Source organism: Podarcis muralis, chromosome 13 (genome assembly GCF_964188315.1).
Source record: "Podarcis muralis chromosome 13, rPodMur119.hap1.1, whole genome shotgun sequence".
NCBI classification, from domain to species: domain Eukaryota; kingdom Metazoa; phylum Chordata; class Lepidosauria; order Squamata; family Lacertidae; genus Podarcis; species Podarcis muralis.
This window is the reverse complement of record NC_135667.1, coordinates 55,891,986-55,909,954: the sequence shown is the minus strand read 5'-3', so window position 1 is coordinate 55,909,954 and position 17,969 is coordinate 55,891,986. Positions and strand designations below refer to the sequence as shown.

The window sequence follows — 17,969 nt, the reverse complement described above, 5'->3', positions numbered from 1 at the left end:
GAACCAAGAAGGGGATTTTTTATTTAAAGAAATAAGAATCTATAATTGCAAGCAAACTCCAAATCCTGGGAGAGATATAGTGGCTGGTTGCTATCTGTTGGAACTAGTTATTTGACAGTGGGATTTTTTGTTTTGTTTGGTTCTTCTTTTCTTTTTTCACAAAAATTGCATTTTCTGTTTGTCCATTCACTATTTTTTTCTTATTAAATTTATGTTGCTTTAAACAGTGGCGCCATAATGCATCTGTTTGCCTCACAATCTTTTGAACTTAATCCATTTGCCTGCCATATTCACCCACTATTGCACTCCTTGGACACAAAAGCTTTAATGAGGAATTGAACAGAATGCAAATGCAATACTTTTTAAAACCTACTATTTAAAAGTGTGTTGTTTTAATTGTATAGGGCTAAGCACTATTTTTAGTATCGTGTGTCATTTCTGTACTCTGTAGACTTTTCTCTCTCTCAACCTTAGTACCTTTGCACTACTGTTTTGTCACTGTAACCAATTGTAGAACTGCCATTATTGCAAACAATTTGCACTTAACCAAACAGTCTCCATGTCTGTATATACTGAAGGGGGAGAAATGGAAATACTGTCAAGCGGCTTTGGGTATTCAACAGCTCTAGAAACCTGCTGTAAAAACTGTTAAGAACTATTACAATAACTGTGTTTATAAATTGAAGTAAATCAATGTGAGAATTTGCTTGGATTGAAATGCTGTTCTATGCCGGTTGTACTCAAGTGTTTTTTAAAATGGTGAGAAGTTTTTCTTCCTGTTTTTCTTTCCTTTTTTTGCCCCCCTTCCCCTGATTTTTGTTCCTGCATTTCAGGCTCTCTTCAGAAGTCACTGGCCTCGGGGCTCTGTAATGTGTCCCAGCATTCACTAGGGCTTGAGCTCCCTGACAGGACTTTTCTAAAGCCTCATGAGACAATGCTTTCTATGGACTAATCAACAGAGGAAGTGGTCATTTCTAACTTTATTACTCTTCCAAGATCTCAAAATAAACACTTTTACTCTAAGCAACTGTGCTTCCCAACTCCTGTGTTGCTTTCATTGCTATTCTGGTTTAATCATCTTGAGGCTCAGTAAGGAACAGTAACAGATGATTATTATTTTTAAAAATTTCTGTAGATATTCATGCTCTAGCCAGTCTGTACAAAGCATGGGCTGTTGATGTTTTAAACCACTATATATTAAGTATAGACTTGATAAACTAAATAAGCTGTTTTTTATAAATAAAGGTTTTCCTGACTTTAAAAACCACATCTTAGCTTTGTGCATACAAATAGCTGTTGTGATTTTTAACTTTGTAACGAAGATGTTGATCAAATACTATTTTTGTGACTTGTCACCAATGAGTTCAGACCTATGGCTTGTTTTGCATTAACAATTAAAAGTTTGACATAATTGCAATTAGGCCTGGTGCTTATTGGGGGAAAGCATTACAACCTAATATGGCATCTTAAAAGAGTATTGCACAATAATCTGCTTAATGGGAACTTTCAGCCAACATGTTGAATGAGTGGCTTAATGGGAAAAAAACACAGAGGTATCATCCATGTGGAAATGGTTTTCTACATACCGATAGCATTTTGAATAGGATATTATTCTGTTTGCAAAAGCTTGCTGGGTCTGTGGGAGGTTCTGGAGAGAATCCATGTCCAGCATGGCATGTCCATGAGCACAAGAGAGCTTCAGGTACATTTCACAAAAATCAGGCTGCTGTGCCACATGAGAACTACTTGTGGAGCTGAGGGGTGTCAAGAAACAATTTAATATGAGAGTGGTAGCAGAAGTGCTATTAAAAGAAAAGACACAAAGAATGCCACGGGGCTGAAACAAATCCCTTAGATAAACCCAGGTAGCTCTTTGAATGATGAACATTCGCTTTAAAAATACAGATATCCAGGACATAACTGATGGATTAATAGGCCTTTCCTTACTGTTGACATCCATAGTACTAATGTTTGACTTCAGGAAATATTACTAGGCAATATCCAAACATAATTCTTATAGGTTAGGGCCAAGTGCTGAAACTGACAGCAGCGCTTATACCACAGTAAAAAAACACAACAACTTCTCCTTCAGAGAAAGTATTTTATTGGAATATCTATTCCAAACAACATTTTACTTGATTTATGGCAGCATCATTGATTAGAAAAAAGCATCGTGTCTTTGCTATTTCAGATCGGATTGCATTACATTGCTCCTGAGAAAAGGTTTCAGTGGCATAGAGCCTAAATAGCCTAAAAATGCCAGTTACTGGTGTGTGAACTGGGGGGAAATGGATAATTAAAGGGAAATGTCTACTCATGGTTGTACGTACTCGCTCTATAAATTAACCAACACATATTGTGCAAAGCACACAGGGCAAAATTTCTCTTGTTCTGTTTAACCCAGTAGCCATCATTCAGGGCTGTCTTTAAGTGTTTTCTAAACTATACTAGAAAAAGACTAAGTCCAAGGCAGCAAGGAAGTTTTTCTAGGATCATACAGGTTAACTAGCATCTACAAGTAACTAAATAGTTAGGAATCTTACAATAAAAGATGTACTGTGTACAGGCTTCAGACTTATTTTCTCAAACAGGAGCCCCCGCCCCCTGCCAAATGGAAAACCATATGGATTCATAGAGCAAATAAAACATTTTCTGTAGATTTTAATAGGAAAGCTACAATTACAATTTTAAAAAAAATGTTTTTACAATATACAACTCTTTACAATGGCTTTTTCTATTCTTAACCCTATAAACATATTTTTACACATTTCAATACCCGCAGGATTCTTTAAATAAATATTTTATCCTAAGTGTGTTAGAAGACCAAAATACCACCCATCAGGAGACTGGCTCCTAGCAGCTACAACGATGTTCCTTTTGCCCTCCAGTCCTGAGAGAGGAGGTCATGCAGTTCTCCTTCGTCATCACTGCCAGTGTCGCCGTCCTCAACCTGTGCAGCTCTTAGTCTCATGGCTTCCTTCAGTTTATCCTTCAGTACTTCCTGGCGGTCACGCAGTTGTTCAACACGCCGGAAACATTCACTAGGGTAAAATTAAAAATAATAATTGGCCCTCTTCTGCTGCTTAAGTGAAAAGCTGCAATGGTGTGCCTTTTAAGTTCACAGTCTTCGTATCTTTGGAAAGAACATGGCAGTTTCTCAGACACAACATTAACATGAACTCAGTCAATTCAAGCCTATGGTACTTTGTCCAAGAACCTGAGCTGCTATCACTGAATGAGTTCAGACTTTTTCAGCTGCTTTTTACTTGTCCTTTTGGGGTGCAAAGGGTAAGCCTAGCAAGCTGTACTGGGGCCACTGTCTGCTATTTAGGAGGTGGTTTTCAGATGGCTTTCCTTCAGGGAACACTTGCCATATTGACCTTTCTTCCAGTGAACTCCTGGGTATTTTGCACCAAAGCCCTGAGCACTGTCATGCAGAATACTGGGCTGGCCAGTTGAACACCTCTGTCACTGAGCAGACTGCATAAATGCTTAGAACACAACCAGACAATCTTCCTTTCTTGGACGGCACATGGAAGGAAAAGCGCCTGATTGAGTGGTTCACTAAATAATTTTAGTGTTTTCTGGAACAATTTGAAAAATACTGATTTTTGGAAATTAATTTTATTCCACTATATTTTGCATCTCTGTTTTTAATCTTTTATTTTTTTAAACCTACAAATGAACAATAGTTCTGCTCTTCTGAGTCAAGAACAGAAAGCAATTTAATACATTTTCGGCATTAACAAAAGGCTAGACACAGATTAATGAAGCACTGAAGGAAAAGGAACCAGCAACTTTCACTAAATTTATTTTGAAAACTTTTATGGTACAAAAGTGTCAGCTTGACAGCCAAAGCCAGTTACATTTCCAGAGCTGACAATAAAAAAGTTAAGGATACTCCAAACTTAAGACACTCATGTAAAGTTATTTGGCTACAAAAGAAAAAAGGAAGTGATTCATTAATCAACAAGTCTCCAGAGACCTCAAACAGTCCCCTCCACCAGTTTCCATGTTCCTGCTTCTACTTGGGAGTCACCAGCTAAGGAAGGAGCGGGGAGGGGTGGTCTTACATTGTGCAGCAAAGCATACACCCAAAAAGAGGCCACACCAATACAAAAAAGTTCCTTGGTCCCTCCAGATATTTTATAATATTAGGGTGAGCTTACTGTATCATTGTGCTTAAGGACGCGTTTTAGCTGTGGACAACAGGATACAAGGGGCAAGGCAAGGAGATAACAGGAGTCTGGGTGGTGGTCAACCTGTGATCCTTGAGCTGTTGCAGAACTCCTATCTTCTCTGAACATTGACCATGGTGGCTGGGGCTGCTGGGAGTTAGGGACGAATAAAATGTAGAGTGCCACAGGTTAGCCACTCTTGCTCTAGAACCTCATCTACTTTCGGTTAGAGTCAGATATGAGAAGAGCTGGACCCAAAAGTAAGTATGGAAGTTGGCTTTAAGAATCCTGTTGTAATCTCATGCATGGGGCCAACCATTCCAAAGCTGTGGAACTGGCAAATGTCCTAAGCCTAAAGTGCTCTTGTACAGAAATGGAACAGTTTAAAAAGTCTAGGAGAACTTTTGACACTTTGCATGTCTATGAACTTTAGGGCCTTCCTCCAAATTTCATCACTTGATTCTATCTAGCCGTGTGTGTGAGAGGATGGGGAGATGTAGCAGGTACAAGGAAGCCCACAGCTGTGGAATGTGATAGTAGCTGCAGAATTCAGTTCCCAAATAATCTCTTCTCCTTACCCCTGACTAGCAAAAATGCAACAGTAAGCACAGAGTTGTGTGTGTTATATAAAAGTTGCAGAATTTTGTTGTATTTAATTTCAAGCAGTGCGTTTACATTAAGCTTTTTGAAATCAGGTTTTAATTTACTTACATCTGCTCATCTATTTCTCCAATTTGACGGTCGAGTCGCCCTTCCTCATCTTCTTCAGCTACTATAGCTTCTGAAATCTAACTCAGAAAAGGTGGGTATTATTTTCCGTAACAAAACTGGATTGATGTAAAAGTAAGCTTTGCCTTCTCTTTACTGCAGTGAGAAAACTAGGAGCAAACTATAGGATTATGCTTCCTCCTGGCAACAGATTCTCCAAAACTGGCTAGGCTCTCCACTTAACCTGAATTTAAGCAAATTAAAACCCTGAATTAAGAAGGAATGTGGTCTTAACCTGCTTATGGCAGCAGGTAAAAGGGAGAATACAGCTTGCTCCTATTATCGTAACTACAAGTTAAGAGAAAGCCAGCTTGCTCTGATCCATCACAATACGTTTTGAAAGTGACAAACCCAAGCAAAGAAGATCTTGGTGCTTTAGTAATATGAGCACTGATGATGAAACTCGCGTTTAAGAATTCTGTTAACAATTAATCTCCGATTTCCAAAATATATTTTAACCTGTTATTTCTTTCAGCATATACTTTCTCAAAGTTGAGTGTCTTGGAGATGCTGTGCAGCCAGTGGCCAACATGTAACCAAGAAGAGCCCTTGTGCACCACTAATGTTCACAAAATGTGTCCACTGCTGATCTTGTATGAACATCTACTGTGTTTATAGCACCGAGTGCATTACAGAATAGGATGACTGCACTACAACAGTCTTCTCCCAACAATTCATTCATGGAAAACTTTCTGCAACGTCAGAGTTTGAAAGCAAAGTTCACAGGCGCAAGTGAAGTTGCTGAGTGATCACCTTCAAAGGGATTGGTTTTTTAAAGCAGTATGTGAGAACCACAGATCTAGTCAACAGCGGATGTGGGGAGGCAAATCTTGCAATAAAAATGAAGCCACGTGGGAGGAATGTTCAATCCAATCCAGAGCCAGATAATTATTGCATATAGAGAGTATATGTATAAAGTATACAGACTTAAAATATCAAGTGCACCAGACCTGAAAAAAATGAAAGTGAATGGTGACAGTAACAGGCCATCTGGCCTGACAGAATATACATCCTGGATTCCTGCTAGATAGGATATGCTGATCAAATTTTTAAAAAGCAAACTTCATCACAATTTTTGGTGTAGTGTCATCTGTTACTAAAGTTTCTTCACTTCACTGTTTGAAGGGGGGATACTCAGACCACAGCTAGCTTATAAAATGATTTTAACCGATATTAAAACAGTCAGCAAATGCAGTGGAATGTCACTCTGCCAAGTTCTAGTTCTGCATCTGCAAGCAATTCAAAACAGGAGGCATCAACTTACAGTGTTGACTTGTCGCATAGCCTTCTGGAATTCATCCCATTCTTTGTCCATCTGATCCTTTGGAGCATCAACCTTCCTCACCTATGAAATGAGAAAGATGAGCAATTTGTGGAAGGCTGCATTCCTATTTCTCATTCTTGATTTTACTTCTACTTCATGCTGCAAGCAAGGAGAACTTGGTTGCTAAGTTGCTGTTTTTTCCAAAGCAAACAATTTATCCAGACAACTTGAAGCTATATTCAGAGAGAGAGAGAGAGATTCCTCATTTCAGATTATGTGCTACCAGTTTGCACTGCAATGCATTGTCAACTTAAACACATTAAGGGACATCAAAGGGAGCAGATGAAAGCAATGTGTGAGCTACTACGAATGAACACACATTTGTTATCTACTATATGCTATCTACTTAGCCCCTTAACTCCTTGATATTTAGAATAAGAGTCATTAGCATTAGGGAGAACCGGTGTAACTGAAGGCATACAAACAGAGGGCACATGAAGAATGATACAGAAAGAGAGGGAGGAGATGGACAGAGTATGTTTTACTATGAGCTGGGAAGAAGAGAGAAAAATGCTTTTGGATCTTACAAAAAAAAAATTAACAAAAGACAAAAAAATGACACTGCTCCTTCAAAATTCAGCCGCAGTATATTATCATATCACTACTACACTATGTTGTGTCCCAGAGCAACTCCTGCACAGCCCCCTGAAAGCAAGGTTAATATTACCCAGGTAATATTAGGGGGCTGAGGGAGAGAGAGGAAGAGAGGGGGCAGCTTATCTAAGACTAGGACTAGGAAATATATTGATATATTGTCCAAAACTGGTTTGAAGTCCATACCATGATACTGGTTTCATAATTTCTGACCTGGCAATATATTGCAAATCATGATGTGTGCGCGCTATGCAAAAATCACAATGTGGGGGGAAACCATGCAGCCAGCCAATGCCTCCACATTGGTAAAGGTAAAGGGACCCCTGACCATTAGGTCCAGTCGTGACGGGACTCTGGGGATGCGGCGCTCATCTCGCTTTATTGGCCGAGGGAGCCGGCGTACAGCTTCCGGGTCATGTGGCCAGCAGGACTAAGCCGCTTCTGGCGAACCAGAGCAGCGCACGGAAACGCCATTTACCTTCCCGCCGGAGCGGTACCTATTTATCTACTTGCACTTTGATGTGCTTTCGAACTGCTAGGTTGGCAGGAGCTGGGACTGAGCAACGGGAGCTCACCCCGTCACAGGGATTCGAACCACCGACCTTCTGATTGGCAAGTCCTAGGCTCTGTGGTTTAACCCACAGCGCCACCCGTGTCCCTATGCCTCCACATAGCTCCATCCTTATTTCAGACATTGTGATATATCAGTATATTGTGATGTTTAGCTGATGATATATCATGAAGTTGAAAACCAGGTATCGTCCAGCCCCATCTAAGACCACCCACCAAGGTCATGGCCATAGGTTTCTTGATTCACATTTAGCCACTACTACAACTAACAGGTGTTGATCTATACATGATCACATGCATAACTCAGGAGCAAGGACACAGCAGCTGGCCTGACAGTCTCTTTACCCTCATTGGGCATGCAACAGACCCAAATCTCAGCCCCAGCTTCTTCTGTTCATTTCCCCCTCATTCCTTATATCTGCCCCCCTCCTTTAACACAAGGGTGGTTAATAGAGAGCTGCTGCACAGTATGAGGAGGAAGGCAAAGGGGCAGACAGAAATATGGGGTGGGGGAGTGTGAGAAGCTATAGCTGCCTTGCCTCCTGTTTCCTATTGGTTTAACAGGTAAAGAGTGGATCTCTGGGTTGACATCTTATAGCAAGACTCATCCTTCTGAAAGCTGCAAAAAGCCAGATAGCTTGCCATACCAATGTCAGCTAAATATACTTCAGGCTAAATAAAGTAATTGGGGGAAATCAATTTTCATTGGAATTATGCTTATAGCTCTGTTTTGTGCATTTGTTCCCCCCTCCGGAAGTGAGACACATTTCATCCACGTAAAAGCAAGTCGTGTGCTTTGATTCTGAATGATTAATTATGCTACAATATAACAATACATAAATCATTTCAAAGTAACTTACCATAAGAATATACACTTCATTAACCATACATTGCTTTTGCTCTTTGTGAATGTTTTAGATGTAGTCCTATAGTCTGCCTTTTTTAATTTGTTACATATTGGACAATAAAAGTTTAAAAGAATTCAGTTAATGCTTGATCAGTAAGAAATTATATCAAGGTCTATTTCAAAAGCATTTGCTTCTTCAACCCCCCGAGGCAAATTCAAAGTCAGGCAGCAACAATTAGCATATGCAAACCACTACAATATTGGTAACCAGGTATCAGAACTCTTTCTAAGCTAAACTTCTAACGTCTTCCAGAGGTTAAATATCAGGAACATTCAGACAGGCACAGCAAACAAACAAACAAAAAAAAGGAAAAAAGAACCAGAAGCCCCTTCTCTGATTTGGGCAGCTTCCATTCAGTCCAACGGGGCATCAGCAGAATTCCCCCCCCCCCCAATTTAAATTATTAAGACAGAGAAAGGGATAGAAACTTGCTTTTCCTTTCTTGTTTTAAGATGTCTTCAGGATATAAAAACACTAAACACACATGGACCTGCTTGAAACAGGTAGTTAGTCGGAGCATTTACACATGTCAAGGAAATAAACAACTATTTGACTTTTAGAAGACATCTGAAGGCAGCCCTGTTTAGGGAAGTTTTTAATGTTTGATGGTTTATTGTGCTTTTAATTCTGTTGGGAGCCGTCCAGAGTGGCTAGGGAAACCCAGCCAGATGGGTGGGGTATAAATATTAAGTTGTTGTTGCTACAGGTATCCTGGTTTTCAGTCCCTATGACTCTGGAGATAATTTTTTAAAAGGTCACTTCAATGTACAATCTAGAGGTTTCTGAAATGCAGCTACTATGGCTGAATGTGATTACTAAGGAACATAAAGTATTACTCAAGAACACTCTTCCCCATCTCCTAACCTGTAAAGATAAGGAAGGTTCCTGGAGAAAAGGCCAGTCCAACACTCACCAAACTTAATAATGATAATAATTTTATTACTTATACATCTGGCTGGGTTTCTCCAGCCACTCTAGGCGGCTTCCAGCAAAATATAAAAACATAATAAAACGTCAAACATTAAAAACTTCCCTAAACAGGGCTGCCTTCAGATGTCCTCTAAAAGTTGTGTAGTTGTTTACCTCCTTGACATCTGACAGGAGGGCGTCCCAGAGGGAGGGTGCCACTACCGAGAAGGCCCTCTGCTGGCCCCCTGTAACTTCACTTCTCGCAGTGAGGGAACCACCAGAAGATCCTTGGAGGACTTCACAGTGTCCAGGCTGAATGATGGTGGTGGAGACACTCCTTCAGCTATACTAAAGGTATGTCTCCCAAGGAAAAGTTTCTGGAGAGAAATGATCTCAAGAGAGATACTGCTTTGGCTACTCCCAAACCAAAAAAATTCTAGCTGTTTCTGTTGAAGATGAGGAAGTGTTGCTGGGACTCTTAACAACTAAGCAAAGTGAGTGCTTAGAAAGCTCTCCAGCTGTATCTGCACATCTGTGTGGGCTACTGGAAAGAGAGGGGGCAGGAGGAGGCAAGATGGTAATTAAAGGAAGAAACGCAGGATTATAGATGTGCATTTTGAATTTTTTTATGCATTTATTCTAAGAGTTTAGAAGCAAAGGCTGATCTGTACATTGCCCCAATACACTGTCTATCTTCATTTTACATTTATTCCCAACGTTGCTATATCTTTTGTCAGCCCCATATCCATTAATTCTGCAAAATCTAGGGCATCACAGAATAAACATCACATTTCAACTAGCTATGTACAGGTGTGCTAATTAACAGTCTCACTGCACTCTGTTTGTCAACCACCTACAAGAACAGCAGAGGGAAATCTGACTGCATATGAGGAATACTGCATCCTGGCTAGTAATTACTCTTGATTAGAGATGGGAAGGCCTGGAAAAAACCCCAGAAAAATTGGAAATAAAACCAGGGGTTTCCCCCCCAATTTTCCCGGTTTTTCCCCAGCCCTTCCCATCTCTACTTTTGATTCATGTCAGACAATATTCAACACAAACTTAGAGAAAGCCAATGCTAATTGCAACACCAAAACTGCTGCAAGTTAATCAAATCGTTTACAGAAGGATACCACAAAACATTTCAATCATTATGTAAATCTTTTATTCAGCTTCTGTAATTGCTAGCTGACTAGCTGAATTAATTCCTCAAAGAATTGACATGTGCTGAAATCGGAACAAATCACACTTGCCTTTGCATCCACTTCAGGATCATCAAAAAATCCCTCTGGCAAGGCCTCCGCAGTGTTTTCTTTCCTGAAATGTTAAGGTGATGGCTTGTCTTGAGCCAATTCTGCACTAGTTTTAACTCCTTCAAAACAGCAGATCAGATATCTGCACTGAGTACAGAGCGACCAACACAATGCCAACTAGCACTCCCACCCCCTGGCCTGAGGCTGAGGAGAAATGAATGAACCCCTTTTGAGCTAACCATATCAACTGGCACTGTAAGTTTAATTTTTCCAAACCTCCAAGATCCAATAAAGATAAAGGAAACAAATACAATAAGCCATTCTCCTAATACACTGCTTTCTCAAAGCTCCATTATGTATGGTGTCCTAATTGTTTAAGTTACGAACATTGTTAAAATACTGGTTCATCTCATCAGACTGTGACTTCTTTTTAAAAAAAGTACCAATATACTTGGCATACTGAGGATTATTAATTATGAGAACCCAAACACATTTAATTACAAATTAAAATAGGAAGGAAAACCTTTACACTGGCTAGCTTACCTTTCCACAACTTTTTCTTGTATTTCTGCTTTCTGAATAGAGCCAGAGTGGGAAACTAAAGGTGCAGCTAAAGTTTTATTGTCTGAATAGTCTGCAATAGAGAAAAGAATCACTGTCTGTGTAATATGCACAATTTGAAAACCCAGGTCACTAAAAATGGGTGTATTAATTGCACAAACGATGAGCAGAGAGGGAAAAACTGAGATCACTCAAACCTTGTGATGAACCAATGAAGTTGATATAAGTATCAACAAAGGGAAGTACTTCACAGAATGATTAACTTACAAGATTCACCACTGCTTAGATTGAAATACTGTGCCCCCTAACTTAGCAGTAGTCCCGATAGACTCAGTAAACATATCCGAGCACGCACGCATAGGACTGGGCTGCATGTTGGTGATGACCACTACTTTAAAATGACTAGACAAAATTTATTAGGATAGGTCTATCCTAATCCTGAATCCTGAATAGTGTAGCACTGAAGCTCAATTTGTCGCAACTGTGCACTTTTTTTAGAAAAGCACCAAATTTACACCTCTTGTAGACAAAAGCTATAACATACACTAAGTTATAAAATAAACTGTTTGCTTGTTCATAATACCATTTGGGGACTCATGTATTTAAAAATCACCAGATATTAGTACAGGGATCAGCAACCTTTTTCAACTGTGGGCCGGTCCACTGTTCCTATGCCCCAGAAATAACCCAGAGATGCATTTTAAATAAAAGCACATATTCTACTCATGTAAAAACATGCTGATTCTTGGACCGTCCGCCAGCCGGATTGAGAAGGCGATTGGGCCGCATCCGCCCCCGGGTCTTAGGTTGCCTACCCCCGTACTAGTCCTTGAATTATATATATTTGGTGCTTTACTGAAAAAGATGAGCTATGCCGGTCAGCTATGCCGTTGTACAATAAGAGAACCTCAGAGGCTCTGCGTACTAGATGCTAGTAATGAATAGCAGGGGAAAATACCTCCATGCCATTTTGGAGTTCCTCAGAAGCATCTGGCTGGCCACACTTGGAAGCAAAATTCTACAACCATCAATAGCAGATGATTGCTTGTTTTCATTTGGCATGAGAAGCCATCTAATATGCATGTATGACACACGTGGAGCGCACTGCAGTATATACGGATAAGCCTACCTAATATGGCACAACAATACTTCAGAAGCCATAAAAAAAGAGGACGTGACACAACTTCTGAGGTATTAAGCAAAACTTCTGATTTGTGCCATGTCAGCTGGAGTGGCCTTGGAACTCTCTATATTTTTTCACTGTAAAGTCAGCAGAGAAAGTCCCAGAGTTACCTGATGGTAAAGCAGTGGTGTCTACTTTTTGAGGGTGGGCTGGTGTTGCTGCATGCTGCCCAGTGGACGACAAAGGAGGTTTGCTGCTGTTGTCCTGGATTTCTTTGGCCATCTCTTCTGCCTCTTCCTCCTCCTCCTCTTCAGAGTCTCCAAGTAATAAGCCACCACTTGAAGCTTTGCAAGAGGCCTTTTCTGCTTCAGCTTGTTCATTTCTCCCAAAAAAATCTGCTGGCAGCCTTAAAAAATGAAATAATAACAATAACAATAATTTTATTATTTATGCCCCGCCCATCTGGCTGGCTTTCCACAACACTTAAAAACATTCCATCATAATACAAGCCAGAATCAAGACAATTATTTCAAGTACACCTAAGGTGATTTAAAAAACAAAAGTACACCTAAGGTGATTTAAAAAACAAAAACAAAACTTTTCTCCCTTAAATAGACATTCCCCATGCTAACTCTGTGTTTCCCAAACAGTTTTCCACATGGTGGTCACCTCCATCTGGTGTCCCCATCTGGGACTCCCCATGAAATAAGATAATTTTCTCTGAAGTAACTGTAGTATAATGGAAATAATGTTGTCAGCCACTGCAATTGAACAATTGTCATATGGGAACATTCAAACCACCCTGTTTGAAAGCAAATTTCTCAGCACCAGTTAGGACTTCAGGTAATGAATAACAAATACAACATCCTGTTCATATCAATAACTATGAAAAAAGAAAATGTAAAAACAGAGCTAATAACAACCATCACAACTTACCCAGAAGAGAGTGTTTGTGGATGGTCACTTGAATCTGCAAAACATTTTATCAGAGTTCTGTCACATTTAAAACAGAAAAAGAACACAAAGATGAACTTCACACCCAAGCTGCAGTGACCCAGGAAGAACTCTGGATCAGTCGTGTGACTAAGGTAAGCCAAGTTCAAATCCCCACTCAAGTCATGAAGTTCAATGGGGACAACCTGGGCAAGGCTCTCTGTCTCAGCACACTCTCTACCTCTGAGTGGAGGAGCCGATAAAAACTTATGACGCCAATGATTGTGACGCAATGACTGTGATGTCACTGAATCCCTCTGAGGCTACTTTTTTGCTGACATAGCAACCCACATTATCCAGCCTTAAAATATGTCTTAAATGGATAGAGTGACACCTCCAAGTCAGGACTTTAAAACTATTGGAAAATAGCACCTTCTTCCATCCACATTGCACTGTCATTTCATCTTTTAGATCTGTGGATGAATGGTGGTATACAAATTTAATAAATAATAATAGATCAGTATAACAGGTTTTTTTCAGGTAATTGAGCTGAGGTTTGACCAGTGTTAAAGTGGTTACAGTCAGGTGACGGTGTGTTAAAAGAACAATTCATACGACAGTTACTCCAAGAAACACAGGCACTGCAAGCAGCTGAAATTTCCTTATGTAAAGGTGTGTTTTTTAAATTAAACATAATTTTATTAATCTAGGTTTTCAAGATAGCCTACAAAAGAGAACCATAAAACAAATATAAAACCGATCAAAAACATCAGAAACAAAAGCAATTAATGTGGCAACAAGAAAAATACAAAAAACAGTAGATATAAAATCAGTTAAAAGAAATTTTGTGTAGCCTTCCCAATCACATAAAACTGTAGTTCACCTAAACATAGCTTTAATCTTCCACTCTAAGGCTAGGACCTTTAACCAAGATTAAATTCACCCCCTTTGGGGGTGCATTTATTCAAAACACCACGCCGCCGCCCCCCCCCCCCCCGCATTTTAAACACTGCACCATAGCAGCAGCTACAGTGTGTAATATACAAGGGCACACCTAGTTGACTAGAAACCATGAATGGTTACCTCCAGCATTTTACCACAATTTGTTCTCTGTCCTAGCAAGTACCCATCAAAAACTAATTTATAATTATTAGCAAATCTGCCTGGCATTCATGTTATGGGTACTCAAATACTACTTGTATTGATTATTAATTCATTTATATTTAATGTATAGGCAAAGTAGGCTTCTAGGCAATTAGAAAAAAGTAGAGAAACATTAATACATAAATATCCATAATTAAAATATTCAATAAAACAATCCTATTATGTCTCTTAAAACAGGAGACTTGGGTTGGGAAAATGCCTGTGTAATAGAATCATTTTCAAAAGCCAGCAAAATAGCATTTCAGCAGGGAGTGCATTCCGTAACACTAATGCTCCCAGTGAAAAAGAACACTTTTGTATCATCAAAGTGATAATCATAAAGTCATGGCAAGACTAACTGGGGTTCTTTTATTTAATGTCCTTAACCAAGCTTTCAGATAAGCTAGTGTGGAATTGTTTCAGACTTTATATGTAAATAGCAACTCCTTAAAATTGGTTTGGTGACAGGTAGTTAGTGTAGACTCATTAGTATGGGCATGGTATGTGCTCAGTAAAGAGCACCACTCACCACCTGGTCTGTGACATTCTGCACTAGCAGCAGCCTATGAACCAGCTGGAAGGGAAGAAGAACCACAAAGACTGCTAGAATGTGAGGTTACCACATTCTAGAACGTGAGGTTACTAAGGCATGTGTCACAGTGGCCAAATTGTACTAGCACTCTTCTCCATAGAGACCACATGTGCATCCATGGTCAAATGTGGTTCCAACACCACCTATTAACTGTGTACCTGTCCCTTCAAAGAGAGTGCATCTAGAAGAGGCAAAATCACCAATTTTCAGCTGCAGGAACCACTTCTCTGCCTTGTCAGCCTCAGTTTATTAGCCCTCATGCAGACCACCAGTGTGTCCAGGTCCTGGTTCAGCTTGTGCACAGATCTCCTGACTCAAACTGTGCCCCAAATCTCCAACAGACTGCTCCTAACAGCTTCATATAATTTTATATAAAACACACCATCCAAGGAAAATATTTAATCCACAAATGATTTCAAGACAGCTGGGGAACAGGGAAGAACTGTAGAAAAATGACCAGGTCAGTAAGCACAGCCTAACATTTCCATACCTTTGGCTTTCTTCAGTTCTGGAGATTCTGTGTTGGTTGTTTTCCTCTTTAGAGAAGATGAGGTGTCAGGAATAGGACCTGGTACTGATTGTTTAAGATTTCTCAACTGCTCAACTTTCTGCAGGGGTGGGGATTAAAATCAACAGATGAGCTCCTGTACTTTATTCCCAAGGAATAAATTATTACAACAAAGAAGAATTTAAGTTCTTTTCACAAAGTAGCACATTTTCCACAAAATAAACAACACTAGCAATATTAGCAAGCAAGATTCAAGAAAGCCTGCAACAAGGGGCAAGAGACATTGTTACTTTTATGTAATTAGACTATTTAGCATATGAAGCAATTTTGCATTTTTGTTATAATCATCCTTTTAAAAGTCAATGTTTTAAATGGGGAAAAATGGGGGGGCACTATTATGTCTAGTTTGTAAGATAATCAGATCTCATGTATTATTGTACTGCAGAATCATATTAACATTGTCAGTGCATTTCAATTTCTAGATTGGTAATTAAGAAAAGAACTATTAGTCTTAGCTTTGCAACATAACACATAACACAATTGTTTTAAGCACATTACTTTTTTAAAAAAAGAACTGTCTCTTACCTCTTTGTGTTGCTTCCCAAGCACATGTGTTTGCCACAACAGTTCACTCTTCACAGGCATGTTGCATAGAGAGCAGCTTAAGTTTCCCAAACTGTTATATGTAGAATTTGGAATCAAGGAAATGAATATAAAAATAACCCACCTCTCAAAACTGCAGTTGTGGGCTTTGAACATGCAACATAAACTTGGCTAAAATACGTATTATTAAACCATATTATAGCTTTTAAAAGTGAGAAGTAAAATGTAAATGTGTATGTGTGGAGCTATTAAAGAGACTTGGCTTCAAAACAATGATTCCTGTACACTTAGTTTTTTTAAAGCCACTTTTTGCTTTGCTACCACTCTGCATTCCCACACCACACCACAAAGTTGTAGGTTGAGTTACACAGATATAAGTTACACTGAGATACAGCAAGAGCTTGTTTTCCAAAGGGGTAGCTGTGCTAGTCTGCTTCCGCAAAGAACAAGAGTTTCAGTGGCACATTAAAGAAATATGAATTTATTTTGGTCATTTATACCAAAAACGAAAGCCAATGAGGTGTAGTGGTTAGAGTGTCAGACTAGGAACTGGGAGACCAAGGTTTGAATCTGCATTTAGCAATGAAGCTCACTGGGTGACCATGGGCTGTCACTTGCTCTCAGCCTAGACTACCTCATAGGGTTGTTGTGGGGATTAAATTGGGGGGGGGGGGGAATCATGTAGCTCCTTGACAAAAAGGTGAGACAGAAATGAAATAAATAAACTACTATGCAGCCAGTCTTTCAGACAAGATTGGGAGCTGGTGAGGATGGAGAAAATAGAGGGTCACAAGGGACAGGACCAAACCTATACCTCCCCCTCCCCCCCGTCAATCTATTACAGCTGCAGATCTTGAGCCCTGCTTGTTTCCACGAGTTAGGGAGAGGGAACGAGACACAGAAATGGTTATGGCAACCTGGGTAACATCATAATCACTGATGGAACAACAAATATGTCTTAGGCTGAAGCTCTCTGAAAGACTTCACAATGAACCTCTCCTGGTTCTGAGATTTTAGGGGGCGGGTCTTCTTGGGAACTGACTGCTGCTAATGAAAAGGTTGGTCCATGCTGCTTCTTCTTCTTCTTGCTATGATTATCTGAATGGTTTCATATTTGGCTTAATTCTCTCAATGTTTAACTGTTTTTTAATCATTGTTGTCTCCCTCCTATGTTTCTAGCTATTCTTAGTTTTATTTGCAAGCCGTGTTGGGTCCCACTCTGGGAACGAGGAGGGGAGCAAATACACCACCAGCGGGTTGCGGCTGCAGAGTTCTTTCCTAACCCCTTCCTCCACTGTCTCCCCTCGTCCCCCGTCTCCACCACAGCTGCAAACCTCACAGCGCTGCTTGCTTCACCCAGGGATAAGCTCAGTGGATAGAGCATGAGACCCTGGTCCTCAGAGTCGCGGCTTCGAGCCCCATGTTAGGCAAAAGATTCCGACACTGCAGGGGGTGGGCCTCCAGCTGTTTTTGAACTACAATTCCCATCATCCCTGACCACTGGTCTTGCTAGCTAGGGATGATGGGAGTTGTAGTCCAAAAACAGCTGGAGGCCCAAGGTTGGGAAACACTGGACTAGATGATCCCTATGATCCCTCCCACCTCTACCATTCTATGAAGTTAGGGGGCGGGAAGGGGACCCCGCGGCAACCTGGGGAGCGTCCTGGCCACGGACGCAGCAGCAAGGAGGAGGCGGCCGGGCTTAGTCCCCCAGCCGAATGCCGGCGGCCTGAGGGGGAAAGGCAGCCCCCCCCGCCCCCCCGCGCAGGAAGGATATCTGGCGAAGGGAGAGTCGACCCTCTTCTTCTTCCCGGCCGCCGCCTCGCGCTGCTTCGCCCGCATCAGCCGCCGCAGCTCCTCCTGCCCCACCGAGGCCGCCGCCGGCCGCCCCCGAGGCCTCCCGGCCGCCGGACCCGAAGCCGCCATAGCTGCCGCCGAGGAAGCGGGCGCGCCAGAAAGGCGTCATCCAGCCTCGCTCGTCGCGAAGACCTTGCGTCACAGA

General features: G+C 40.8%; 2 protein-coding genes across 14 annotated transcripts in view; one reads left to right on the top strand and one right to left on the bottom strand.

Annotated features, from left to right (window-relative positions):
* The window catches only part of LOC114582583 (poly(rC)-binding protein 3-like), a 237,211-nt gene extending 236,171 nt beyond the window's left edge, over positions 1-1,040 (top strand). For all 13 annotated transcript variants that reach the window (XM_077917658.1, XM_077917657.1, XM_077917654.1 and 10 more), the window contains one exon: positions 1-1,040. This exon is cut by the window's left edge and continues 2,486 nt beyond it. The gene's annotated coding sequence lies outside the window, so the exon portion shown is untranslated.
* Positions 1,041-2,087: 1,047 nt separating this feature from the next.
* On the bottom strand, positions 2,088-17,911 carry ZNF830 (zinc finger protein 830). The gene is made up of 10 exons (XM_028703732.2): positions 17,745-17,911; positions 15,950-16,049; positions 15,347-15,464; positions 13,125-13,158; positions 12,359-12,594; positions 11,048-11,138; positions 10,505-10,568; positions 6,211-6,291; positions 4,890-4,966; positions 2,088-3,041 (listed from the first exon to the last, which is right to left on the bottom strand). Exons 1-10 carry the CDS (start codon positions 17,891-17,893, stop codon positions 2,861-2,863), a joined length of 1,131 nt encoding a protein of 376 aa, XP_028559565.2. The 5' UTR covers positions 17,894-17,911; the 3' UTR covers positions 2,088-2,860.
* Positions 17,912-17,969: the final 58 nt, after the last annotated feature.

What these genes read in the sequence shown, in the direction of transcription:
- ZNF830 (XM_028703732.2), bottom strand. Translation starts at nt 17,893, where the DNA reads ATGGCGGCTTCGGGTCCGGCGGCCGGGAGGCCTCGGGGGCGGCCGGCG. An exon ending in TTGGGAAGCAACACAAAGAG is followed by an intron (nt 15,465 to 15,949) that starts GTAAGAGACAGT and finishes CCACCCCTGCAG; the next exon opens with AAAGTTGAGCAGTTGAGAAA. An exon ending in CCACAAACACTCTCTTCTGG is followed by an intron (nt 12,595 to 13,124) that starts GTAAGTTGTGAT and finishes TCATTTTTTAAG; the next exon opens with GCTGCCAGCAGATTTTTTTG.